The sequence below is a fragment of the Cygnus olor genome, chromosome 2, assembly GCF_009769625.2.
Source record: "Cygnus olor isolate bCygOlo1 chromosome 2, bCygOlo1.pri.v2, whole genome shotgun sequence".
In the NCBI taxonomy this organism is placed as follows: Eukaryota; Metazoa; Chordata; class Aves; order Anseriformes; family Anatidae; genus Cygnus; species Cygnus olor.
This window is the reverse complement of record NC_049170.1, coordinates 48168674-48182270: the sequence shown is the minus strand read 5'-3', so window position 1 is coordinate 48182270 and position 13597 is coordinate 48168674. Positions and strand designations below refer to the sequence as shown.

The following is a 13597-nucleotide window of genomic DNA, read 5'->3' as shown; positions in this document are numbered from 1 at the left end:
AGAAGCAGAAGATGGGAAAAAGAATAACAGGATAACATCTTTCAAAGGAAGCTAAATAATGTCTAATAACATCCAAAAACTACTCAAGGATGTTGTGCTATTTTTTAAAAATTTCTGTATGCAGTGCTACTTGAAATTAAAAGACACTTAATAGGGCTTGCTTAAAATCCTCAATGTACTGATCAAAAATGAACAGATAATTACACCATGATCCATTTCTAAAATGCGTAAAATCTCCAAATGACAAGAATCACAAGCTACATTAACATTTACAGTAAAAGTAATCCAGAAAAATATGATCAGCAGAAAAAGCATATTTAATTAATCTTGTGAAAAGCTGGCACATCAGTGTTCAAGTGATTCTGTTATTGCACAGTCTGAGACACTGCTTAGCAACTTCTAACTTTGTGACAACAACTATCTGGAGGTTTGTGGTTTTTTTCCTTCACTGCTCTGAACCCTGTGCCTTACCCTTGAAGACTTACCGTATTCTTTGTTCTCACTGACTTAGTGGGAAGCTGAAGTGTATGTCATGAAGTTGCTTCCCTGATCTCTAAAGACCACAGAAAAGTACTATGGACAGTTCAGTCAACTACTGCAAGAAGATTTTGTAAATTCTCTGTGAAATCCTTAAGTGAATGTATAAGATTAAAGAGTTAGTATGCTATCACAGTGTTTGCAAAAAGGGATTTACACCTTTGTTTGTCTTAATTCAGCTAGCTTTTACTTACAAGTTATATCTTTATTATATTTAATACCTCAATAATTTATTAATAAACTAATTCTCAAATTGGATCCTCATGTTAAGTGACTCAAATATGGATTCTTAAGCAAAAGGCAACGCAGCATGTATAACGTTGCATTTATGTGATTCACAAGCAGTTTCTGATCTTATTTGTCATTTAGTGTTTTAACTTGGCACTCTCTTCCCAGTTCTTCATTTTTTCCCTAACCAACCCAACTGAAAACAAAGTATGGTACTAGTCACAGATATAGAAGCTACTCAGAAGACTACATAAGGAGCAGGCCACATTTACCAAGACATCAACTAAAAAAAAAAAAAAAGGAGGAAAAATGAAAAATGGCTAGGATGCAAAAAAAAAAAGTGCAGGTTCCTTCCAGAAGCAGCTTTTCAAATCTCATACCTTCGGCAAAACTTCCCTGAATTTTATACTTGCAATAGGTATCTTCAGAGCATAGCAAGTACTATTTTTTATGTGTACCTATAAGCCTAGATACATAGGAAGTTCTATTTTTGTACAAAAATATGTAATAACTGAAGATCTACCACTGCACATACTTCATTTCTCTCCTTAACACAGTATCAGTATCTACTGCTCCTAGTGCTCATTTAAAAAGTTCTCTTTGTTTCTTCACCAGTCGGAAAACTGATATCTACTTCCATAATTTTTCTGCCTTTTCTTCTTCTGGCGTTGCACAGGTAGAAAGAGCTAAGGTCTTCTGTGCAATAACAGCAAGATCCCACTTTCCAAAATTCCAGATAAAAAACTGGAAAAAGGCCTAGGAAAGTAAATAAGATGACTATCACCATTTTGTAGGTGTTCTTTAATCTCTTACCTTTCCTTTCCCGTTCTCCTTCAACACATATTGGCCAACCTCCTACAGCAATGCAGAAATCCAGAAAAAAAAGAAGGAAACAGACCAGCATAATAGAGGAGAAGTTTACAGATGTTGACAGTATAGCATATCACAGCATGAGAGAAGACAGAACTACTTAAAATTCATTTTTAAGAGAACAAACTATGCTAATTTCAACAGTGAAGAATCTAGGAAAATACTCTGTAGATTTAGATAGAAATATGAAAGGGAAAAAAAAAACGGAATTTATTGTTTCTTGGAAAACAGGAAAACTGCTGTATTTCTGCCCAAATCAAGAAAACAGAGAATTGTCTGATAACCTGGACTGTTTATTAAGAGCTGAATTTACATAGGACTAACTAATTAAGGGCGGTAGGCAGGAGGAAAGGGGATGGATGAGTGTGCAGGAGGAGGAGGAATCTGGCTTTTAATTAAGAAATATTGAAAGTGAAAAAGTCCTAGCAAAATAACTTTTCTACAAAATGTGTTAAAAAGAATACAGATGAAGGCAGAATTCTGAAAATATCCTAACAATTAATTTTAAGAGTAAAACAATAGAAATAACTGCTACCATTCGCAGTTTCACTGATGTTAACGAAAATTATTCATTTTGAATTATATATATTAGGATAGACTACTTAAAGGATTATTCTTTCCTGCGTTTATTTCTTTAAGGTCGTTTTTAAGCCGAATCTCCCATTACAGAACTCAAAATGTTCCTGATAATGAATGCCTACTTTCATCAGAACTCCTATTAAACAAAGTATTTAGAATCCATGTCTCCCTTTTGAAAGCTGCATCTTTATCAATCAAATTAAGATATATGCAAGTCTAAAAAAAAGGCAAGCCCCTTTTCACAGAAAGTGATTGTACTTCACAAAAAATGCAGAGAGGCAATTTACATCCGGATGAAAGTGAGTATATACAGACATACTACTACACGAGAAGACTAGACTTTCCCTCTTCTACATGACACTTGTCACAGAATTTATAAAACAGATGACTTTTAATAAGATATATGCACACACACACATACATACCTCATATTCCTTTCTGCAGACTTTTAAAACATCATTCTTTGAAGAAGCCTGAAAAACAGAAAATTTCCCCATTTCAGGCAGAAAATAATAAAAACATGGTGCAAAATAAAAATTGTTCTACCCTTATGTTAACTATGGCAATCACGGATCCATGATCTATTTAAATGTTCCTTCCTAAAAACCTAAAGAATCCGTTTAAAGTTTCAAGAAAAAAAGCAGAAACCACAACTTTGTCAATACTACATATAATTAAAGACCCAATTTTCTTATTTTTGCACCAAGTTTGTTGGTATTGGATGCACACACAAAGCAAGTTAGTTTTCATCAAATGTTTACCGGATAAGGTGGAATACTGGAAACATTTAGGAAATGGAAGACCTTGAGCACTGAGTTTCACCATTTTCCATGCTCAATGGCATTTGTGTCTTGTTCCCTTCTAAAACATGCAGTCCTACAGTTCCTATTGTAAAAACAATTTGCCAAAATTCTCCTTTCAAAGTGCACACCAGTTTCTTCTGTAGAGTAACTCCTGTTCCTTTTTCACATCAGATATTAAAAATTACTATTATTACTTACATTAGACATCTCCCCCTACAGTAATTTAAAATACCATGGTAAAATCTGACCTTGGACCTATAATAGCACCTTCTTCAAAATGCCTGTAAAACTCCCTCAAGTTTCAAGAATCAAAATTAGTATCCAAGCATTTCCCTATTATCCTTAATGTTTTGCCAAAGTATGTATTTTTTTTTTTTAGTCTAAATCAAAACCATGTGAAATGCATCAACCAGAGTCCACTCAAGAACAAAATACAGCCAAGATTCCGAGACAGCATAGTCTACAATCAACAATACAGCATTCGATTTTGAGAATAAAGAGAAATGATAAAGCAATCATAAGATTAAATTAACAGAATTTCATAGGACATGATAAATGGAAGTTGTTTTTTTTTTTTTTTTTAAAATCAGATCTGGAAAAGACGTAAATGTTAGGATAAATTTGAAAATTTTACTAACAAATACATTTGGAGTGATATATGCATATTATTTCCAGAAGAACAAAAATATTTTTTGAACTACTTTTATATTTCTGTCCCCATTTTTCCATTTATTTACTCCTCACCTTTTTTTCACACTACTGTTTGTGTACTCACTGCTCATCTGTTATCAAATAGGTTAAACTAACTATATGCTCTTTGGTAGAGGTAGCCTTTTTTTTTTTGTATTTTGACAACAATTTGCAGTAGGCTGCTGGTTCAAGACTAAGATTACACAGGTAATGTGCAAGATACTATAGTGAATGCATCTTAATACATCTGTGCTCCAGAACTGAGTTATAAGAATGACAACAAATAGCTGCATACTTTTTGTTTCTGAAAATATATTTATAGTCACATATAGTCATAAGCATATGCTGAAAAATATAAAATCAGAAAATGCTTCCCAGATTTTTGTTTAAAAGGTAATTGCTAACTTGTGTGTTATGCTTAAAAGTGTCACCTGACCAAAACAGTGATATGGTAACACCAAAGACTGAGTAAACATACTTTATTCCATCTGATAAATTAAAATCTCTTTGAAGAAGCACAAAAATCTATTTGGGGCTGTGACTCCAATGTTGCATCACTAAATATAGCACTGCAAAAAAGAAGAGAACTTAGAAAAAGTCACATGTTGCCTTCCACTAGCATTGTTTTAGAATAAGAACTTTCATGCAGACTGTAAATATATATATATATATATATATCAAGAAATTATGTTTATCATTGTAGTGGATTTACGTGGCAAGGTTTTGGTAGCAGGGGGCCATAGGGGTGGCTTCTGTGAGAAGAATCTAGAAGCTGCCCCATGTTAGGTAAGGGCCCCACTGCTGACCAGAGCCGAGCCAATAAGTGATGTTTGCGCCTCTGTGAGAGCATATTTAAGACGGAAAAAAATGCTGCGCCACACAGCAGCTGGGAGAGTGAGAGGAGTGAGAAACAGCCTTGCAGGCGCCAAGGTCAGTGAAGAAAGAGGGGAAGAGGTGCTCCAGGTGCCAGAGCAGAAGTCCCCTGCGGCCTGTGGTGAGGACCATGGTGAAGCAGGCTGTCCCCCTGCAGCCCATGGAGTACCACGGTGGAGCAGGGTTCAACGCTGCAGCCCGGGGAGACCATGGTGGAGCAGGTGGACCTGCACCAACGGAGGCTGCGGCCTGTGGAGGACCCCTGCCGGAGCAGATTCTGGGCCGGACCTGCAGCCCATGGAGAGGAGACCATGCAGGAGCAGGTGACCTCGCAGGAGCTGCTGCATGTGGGGGACCCAGGTTGGAGCAGTTTGCTCCTGGGGGATGGACCCCATGGTACGGACCCATATCTGGAGCAGTTCTCGAAGAGCTGCTGCCTGTGGGCAGCCCATGCCAGATCAGTTCACCAAGGACTGCATCCCGTGGGAGGGACCCCACAGCACAGGGGACGAGATGACCGAGAAGGAGTGGCAGAGAAGCGCTATAGACTGACCATAACCCCCATTCCCCCGTTCCCCTGCGCCGCTCTTGGGGAGGAGGTGGAAGAGGGTGGATGGGGGGGAAGGTGCTTTTAGTTTCTTTCCTTTGTTTCTCGCTTCTCTAGCTTGTCAGTAATAGGTAATAAATCTTACTATCTCCCTGTGCTGAGTCTGTTTTGCCTGTCACCATAATTACTGCGTGATCTCCCTGTCCTTATCTCAACCCTTGAGCCCTTTTCATCGTATATTCTCCCCATTCCTCTTTGAGGAGGGGGAGTGAGAGAGCAGTTGTGGTGGAGCTCGGCCGCCCACCCGAGTAAAACCACCACAATCATAACCAAAGCAAAGACAGCTTTGCAACCTCTACAGATGTAGTTAATAAATTACTACTACAAAGCAACAAAATAGAGCATAGCAGCAGCAATCACACACCAAATGTTTGCAAACCAAAACTAGAGTGGATTAGCTCCATTTCCCAAGTGACATGTTAGGACATGGCTGGAATAGTGTTGCACCCAAAGTTCAGGACACATTTGAAGAAATGGCAGCCACCAGGGCTGCCAGGAGGGCCATGGCAGCCAGGAGGGCCAACCATTTTCTGGGCTGCACCAAGCGCGGCCTTGCTAGTCAGTCAAAGGAAGTGATTGTCCCGCTCTACGCTGCGCTGGTGTGGCCTCACCTCAAGTACTGTGTGCAGTTCTGGGCACCACAGTACAAAAAGGATGTAAAGCTGTTGGAGAGCATCCAGAGGAGGGCTACGAAGAAGGTGAAGGGCCTAGAGGGGAAGACATACGAGGAGCGGCTGAGGTCACTTGGCCTGTTCAGCCTGGAAAAGAGAAGGCTGAGGGGAGACCTCATCGCAACCTACAGCTTCCTCATGAGGGGGAGCAGAGGGGCAGGCACTAATCTATTCTTTTTAGTGACCAGCAATAGGACCTGCGGGAATGGAGTCAAGCTGCAGCAGGGGAGGTTCAGGCTAGATATCAGGAAGAGGTTCTTCACCAAGAGGGTTGTCGCACACTGGAACAGGCTCCCCAGGGATGTAGTCACTGCACCAAGCCTGTCGGAGTTTAAGAAGCATTTGGACTGTGCTCTTAGTCACATGGTCTAAAATTCGGGGTAGACCTGTGTGGTGCCAGGGGTTGGACTCGATGATCCTTATGGGTCCCTTCCAACTTGGGATATTCTATAATTCTATGACTCAAGTACATAATTAGCACCAAGTCAGAAGGACATATGGTTCTCTCCCTGGCAGAATAATAGAACAAAATCTGAAATGTTTCATGAACAGATAGGCCAAACCTTTATTGTGTTTAGTTAAATAGATGGAAGTTTAGAAACTTTGTATCTCTGGTGCTACCTTACTCACTAATTAGTTAGCCTTATCTGTAAGACCATACATAATTGTATCCCAGGACAGGGAAGAGGGGCAAGATAAGCCAGGCTTGGTTTCTGAAAAGAACAGGTGAGGAACTCATGGTATGCCCATGTCCTTGGACATGTAAATGACTTTTCTTAGTATGCATGTCTAAGTTGAAATAATAAGAGAGAAGCAGATGACCTGAGCATGTGCAAGAATTGAGTTCAACCAGCAAACATGGCAGGGAAGGCTACCAACAACCACCAGAAACCCCTGAAAGACCAGTGGAAACAAATGCACACACATCAGGGACATTTACATACTTTTATGAGTTCCAGGAAATAGTATGAATATACTGATTATTTATTGGATACCTAATAAATACGTATAATAAATATGTATGTTTTGATTGTATGTAACTCCTGTAGCTCGAATAATTCAGCGCACACACTAGGTGAAGTGATCCCCTGTGCGTCCGGTGCCGCAATTAAAGAATGCCTGCTTTCTAAAACTCCAAATTGAGTCTTAGAGAGTTTCTTTGACTGACTTTTACAGTAACATACTAACACAGGACAGGTCAGACAGAAGCTTCATTAAGTATTCTAATAGTGAGAGAGTGTTCGGGCAGCATCTTCCCCTCTACTCCCTTGCTCTCTGCCAAGCAATTGCAGAGCACTGACTAAGAGGTGAGGAAAAAACATTCTAATGTTAACAAAGCCAGGTGTCTACCCAAACAATCATTTATGTTTTCACAGAATATCCAAGCTGGAAGGGTCCCACAAGGATCATCAAGTCCAACCCCTGGGTCCACCAAAAAAAATAATCTGCCAGATCAGATGTCTGAGAGCATCATCCAAACGCGTCTTGAACTCCGCCAGGCTCAGTGCTGAGACCACCGCCCTGGGGAGCCTGTCCCTGTGCCTGACCACACTCTCAGTGAAGAACCTTTTCCTGATACCCAGCCTGAACCTTATGTTTATAAGGTCAAGTACCCTTGGATGGTTGGACTCCAGACAACCATTTGAATGTCAACAAAGTCAAGTACCCATGCTCGCAAGAGAGACTGACTCCTTCATTAGCTTGTTAACTGCCATGCTTGGCACTATGGAGAGATGGCTCTTGGTTGAGTCTAGGAACAGCACATACAGCATTATCTAAGCTCAGAAGCGGGGGGTCGAAACAATCACAGACTGTGCTTTTAGTCAAAAGGAACATTCTTTTAGTTAGGATAAACTTCCTAGCCATACCTCCCAAATCTTAAATGTTAATTTTACCACCACACGGCAGCATCACAGTTGGTAACGTTTACAAGGTTCTAATCTTTAGTATTTTACACTAATAGAGAGCCAGTCAGATCTGCTAACCCTGATGAAATCCCACTGGAGTAGAAAGACACTCAAGAATCTCATGTGCTTCTTACATATCTGAAGTAAAAACCAGGCAGACTCTATTTGACTTCAGTACTCTTACAGAACAGGAATCACATTTAATTACATTAAGCTTTTCCCCCTACTTTTATTGCTTTGTTCGGGCTTTTCTTTGTACCCTGGTTTGCCCATCTTGTAAAAGTTTTTCAGGATTTTCAGGATGGCCAAAGCCTCCTTTGTGGAGCTACAGTACACTTCAGCTTTTACTTTGTCCTGGTTTCAGTTAGGACAGAGTTAATTTTCCTCCTAGTAGCTGGTAGGGTGCTATGTTTTGGATTAGGATGAGAAGAGCGCTGATAACATGCTGATGTTTTAATTGTTGTAGAGCAGTGCTTACACCAAGCCAAGGACTTTTCAGCTTCTCGCTCTGTCCTGCTAGTGAGCAGGCTAGGGATGCAGCAGGAGCTGGGAGGGGACAGACCCTGGACAGCTGACCCAAACTGGCCAAAGGGGTATTCCATACCATCTGACCTCATGCTGAACAATATGTAGGGGTGGCTAGCCGGGGGGAGGGGGGGGCCGGCTGCTCGGGGATAGGCTGGGCATCGGTCAACGGGTGGTGAGCAATTGCATTGTGCATCACTTATTTCGTACACAGTATTATTATTAATACTACTATTATTATTATTATTATTGTTATTATTATTTTCCTGTCTTAATAAATTGTCTTTATCTCAACTCACAGACTTCACTTTCCCGTTTCTCTCCCCCATCCCAGAGAGGGAGGGGGGAGGGCGAGCGAACGGCTGTGTGGTGTTTAGCTGCCAGCCGGGCTAAACCACAACATACTTTTTTATTGAAAACTGACTCTAACCATGTAAATTCTCTTTTGGTTCTTGAAACTTTGTGGCTGACATTTATCATCAGTAGTACTTCCTGGGAAGTTTCTTGTATTTTGCAATTTAAAAAAAAAGAGCTTGTGTGATAATCTAATTTTAATATTAAAAATGCCTGAAGATCACATACAGGGTGAATTCAGAGTTATTTGACATTAACCATGGAAAAAACAATTAGAAAGCCTTACCTGTTTACATACTTGCCGACATTCCACAGCAATAGCTAGCTCACAGCAACCTAAACCAACCCAACCATCAGACTTCTTCAGAACTCCTTTAAAAATAAAATTACAGTACATATTACAGTAGTAAAAGATCCTGTGCCATCATTTTTCCTTCCCTACCCACGAGTATGTTACTTTTCAAATATGATACTCATGTTCTTGTTTAAAAAGCCAAGTTACATATTACATTTTATTAGAATTTATTAAGTCATTACAAACCAACTTTAAGCAAGAAAAGAAAAATAAGTCCGTGCCTTAATAAATGTAGAACTTGACAATTAAGTACCTTCTATACACCAAATTTAAAGGTGTTTTATCCAAACCATTTTATATGCTCACTGAAAACATCACAGTTTGATAATTTTACTTATGTAATGTGAAGTGTAAGCTAACAGAAACCAATAGGAAAAAAAAAAGTTAAAAACAACATTGTCTCAGACACATCCTTTTACTGGCTTCAATAGCACTATAGTTTCCTATCAAGCTCCCTAACAGAATATCTTTCTTGATTTTTCTTCCAGCTTCCTCTGTAGTTTCTTTACCCCAATAACACGCTTTCATATACAGAATTGTCTTAAATAAATGTTTCTCATCTTCCTTTCTCTCTTTCTATTTTATTTTGCTACTCCCATTTTCCACATTTCTTATCTTAAAGTTACACAGGAAAAGTGATCTTCTGCAGTAAGTTGTTTCATCCCCCTAATCTATATTCACAAATGTGTTAAAGACATCACAAATAATAATAATAAAAAAAATGTATTCCTGTACCTATTTCCTCACATAACATTTATGACAGAAATAATTACACTGAAGGTTTAACCTATGCAGCAAACTGGGACCTGTGGCAAATGGCACACTTTTTTTTTAAACAACAACAAAAAAAAATCATTTAGCTCAAATGAACCACTCATTATTTTATTAATAAACGTAACGTGACACACATACATTGTATCCTTTATGTAGAAATAAGAAGGAGGAGGTAAAAGAATCAGTTGCTTAATTAAAAAAAATAAGAGTTCTTAAGCCCTGTAGAAATGCCTTCTTAGAAGAGTCAAATGGGATGCCCAGCTTTGAAAAGAAGAGACAGAGCTGGGTGTAATAAACCACTGAGCTTAAATTTAAATGCTAAGAAAATATTGGGAAAAAGAGTCATCAAAAATCATTGCAAGCAATGGAAAACAATCACCGGTAGGTATGTATTGTGAACAAAATTGCTTTGAACAAAAAACACTTGGCTGGCTCTGCAAACACAGCTGGCATAGAAATGGATTTGTCTTTTGCTTTACCAGTATCAGTCTCATGACATTCTGATAAATTAAGAAAATACATTAATATTAAATTTATAAAGAAGCAGCAAAATCCTCAGCTAAATGAACATATTTTCCAGCAAATTGAAATATTAACTGTTTTAAAATGAAAATTAACACATTAATGCTTGACATAGTAGGTGGAAGGTACAGAGAGGCAAAGGTGAAGAACAACTTTTGGATGAAGCCTGCTTGAAGTGCAACTTGACTACAGTCAGCCTGAAGTAGCACTGTATCATCTGAATAGGCCAGACCTTCTGGAAGCACTGTAGACCAGTGACACAATGATCTTTTTGAAGATTGTCCAAATCCTCTTTACCTCTGCTCAGAGTCTTGGCTCACCTTTCCAATTCAACCTAGTTGAAAGCAGCAGGGAAGGCCATTAACAACCGCAAATTCAGCTCACCTTCCACTTCCACAAGCAGGGTAAGGAATTTGTTTTTCAGAGATTGAGCATCTTTCTGAAAGTGTTTAAAAACTGTTGTTGTAGATACATCAACAGCTTGTAAACAAAGCTAAAAAATTCTGAGTTGATGAACCGTTTTAAACTAATTCCAAGTCACACACATATATTTAACTACACATCTACAGGTAATTGCCAAAACAGGTACTCACTACTTTCTATTTTAGGCCTAAAAATTGCACTTGTTTCTGCACAACTTTTGTAAGTGGAGCTACACATAAACTCCGTTCGGTGAAAACTGTAATAGTCAGTAGCATATTTATTAGTAATATTGACATTTTAAGTTTATTTCTAAAGATTCTTTTAAGGTAAAAGAAAACTAAGAAACGTTAAATATAATGTGCAATCAATATGAGAACAAGATTTCCAGAAACCTGTTCCAATAACCAGCTATATCCAGGTGAAACACGATAAAACCATCTGTACAGCTTTATTGAAGCCTTCACAAGGGTATTGAAGTCAGAAACAGTGGAAGAAAGCTGCACAAAAGTGACAAATTGGAATGCAATCTCTGATACACATTTTGTGATGAGATAATCAAGCCACACTCCGAAAATATGAGAAACAGGATCACAGTGGTCCCCAAGAAACAGAAAAGGAGAACAAAAGAGCTGGAAAAAGAAGAAACCGAGGAACAAGTATGCTTATTTGCATGTGTCAAGAAGTGTACAAGAAAGCCCAAGTCAGAATTTTGATTTCTCTGATGAAGTCTTCTACAGTCTGCTTACAGAAAGTGATAAAACTTAAAAGCAGAACACAGTTACCATCTAGAATTATAGGTTGCTAGTCTCCCCCCACCCTCTCAACTGGAGCCTCTCAATCACCCTTTGTAAGTAGCTTCTTCAATAACATAATGTGTGCATGGTGGCAAAGAACCTTTCATTTCCTAGACAAGTTCCCCAAAATAATTCACATAGTGTAGGCCTACTAGTTTTAATAAACAAACATCGACAGACTCGTGGTTTTTAAAAAGAAATTCTCCATTAAATCACTGATTAGTATTCACCTTCTTTTTGTATCACAGAATACTTAAATTCCTTAACATCTAATCTTAAGTATTTTGAGGCTTATAGCACAGCATTGACGAGGACAATAAAACATGACTTAACAGTACTGTTTTGTGAGGATGAGCCATACAAGAAAGTTTATAAACCACTATCACAATCAGTTTAAGGATGCAGGAAAAAAAAATGTGAAAGGGAATGATAGCTCAAGCGGTAGCTGTGAGAATATTAACATTTTAAGGTAACTATCACGATGAAGTTTCTGGTAAATCAAACAATTTCAAAACGTTAACAGAAATCAGTAATATCAAGCAGAGAAGAAAGGGAAGAGGAGAAAAGACAATCTATGAGAATACACTAAGGGTATCTCAAGCAGCAAATTATAAGGCAGAGTCCCAAATTATCTATATACCGTGGTATGACAGGATGCCGTTTAAACCCATATGTAAACCAGGTTTTCATCTACATTGTTAGCTAAACAGCTAAGCACTTCATACAGAAAGAAAATAACTATTGAAGTCATCTGTTTATCTGGTCAATTTTCCACAACTGTGTGATAACAGCAACATTGAGATAGCTGTATCATCATTGTGCGTGTGCATGCATCTGTGCGTAAAAACATATTGTGGATGCTGTATTATGAAATAATCAGAGATGATGATCCAGTCAAAACTCAGTTTGTGGCTGTGCTGTAAACTCTATCATGAAATATTTTCTGTATTGAAAGTAGTCAAACAGGAGAAAAATCAGAGAGAAAACCACAGAACTATTGAGGTTGGAAGGGATCTCTGACGATTGCTTAGTCTAACTATCCTGCTAATAGCAACCTCAGTACGAGCAGACTGCCCATGACCACGTCCAATAAGGTTTTGAATACCTCCACAGCTGGAGACTCTACAACCTCTCTGGGCATCCTCTTCCACTGTTCAATCTTCCTTACAGCAAAGTTTTTTCTTATATTTATTTGGAAGTTACCATTGTTCAATCTGTCCTCACTGACTCTTGTCCTGTCACTGAGATACCTGGTAACAGTAAGTTGAGTAGATTTCCACCTTCTTTACACCCTATGATCCGGTAATTGTACATACTGATAAGATCTGCCCTCAACTTACTCTTCTCGAGAAGGATAAACAATCCCAGCCCTCAGCCTGTCCTCGTATCATGTTCCAATCCCAGTAATGTTCCAGTCCTTTAATCATCTTACATGGACACCTTGAAGGAGCTTTTTGCTGGACTTGTTCCAGTCTATTCCTGTCTTTCTTGTATGAAGATGCCCAGAACTGGACACAGAATTCCCAGTGTGGTCTCATCAATACTGAAAAGGGGACAAGACATGACCTTCTTTGATCTGCTGGCAACGTTCTTCCTAATGCAGCCCAGGTGCTGTTGGTCTTCTTTGCTACAAGAGCAGATCACTGGTACATGTTCTACCTGTTGTCCACTATGATCCCGAGGCACTTTTCTACAAAGCTGCTTTCTAGCTGGTCAGCTCCCAGTGTGCTGTGGAGCATGGGGGTCTTCCCCAGCTGCAGGACTTCACACTTTTTCCCCATGATGTTCCTGTTTGCCAGCTTTCTCTGGTTTGTCAACATCTCTCTGAATGGCAGCACAAGTAACTGGCTTATCAACCACTCCTCCCAGTTTTGTATCATCTGCAAACATGTGCAGGTTGCATTCTGTCCCACCATTAGTGAAAACATTAATAACAGGACTAGAACCAGCACTGACCCCTAGCGTACTGGCCTCCAACTGGACTTTGTGCCACTGATCACAAACCTTTGAGCCCAGCAGTTCAGCCAGTTTTCAATCTACCTCCACTGTCCACTTACCTAGTACATGCCTCAACAGTTTGCCTAT

The 13597-nt window shown here is 39.1% G+C and overlaps 1 protein-coding gene across 3 annotated transcripts in view; it reads right to left on the bottom strand.

Annotated features, from left to right (window-relative positions):
* Positions 1 to 13597, bottom strand: part of RECK (reversion inducing cysteine rich protein with kazal motifs) — a 61124-nt gene that overhangs the window by 32820 nt on the left and 14707 nt on the right. For 2 of the 3 annotated variants that reach the window (XM_040549833.1, XM_040549834.1), the window contains exons 5-6: positions 8931 to 9016; positions 2640 to 2687 (exon numbers count right to left, since the gene is read on the bottom strand). In XM_040549833.1, the coding sequence (XP_040405767.1) occupies positions 2640 to 2687; positions 8931 to 9016 (134 nt within the window). Of the gene's footprint in view, positions 1 to 1578; positions 1621 to 2639; positions 2688 to 8930; positions 9017 to 13597 lie in introns of all 3 variants that reach the window. The other variant, XM_040549831.1, reaches the window with a different exon arrangement.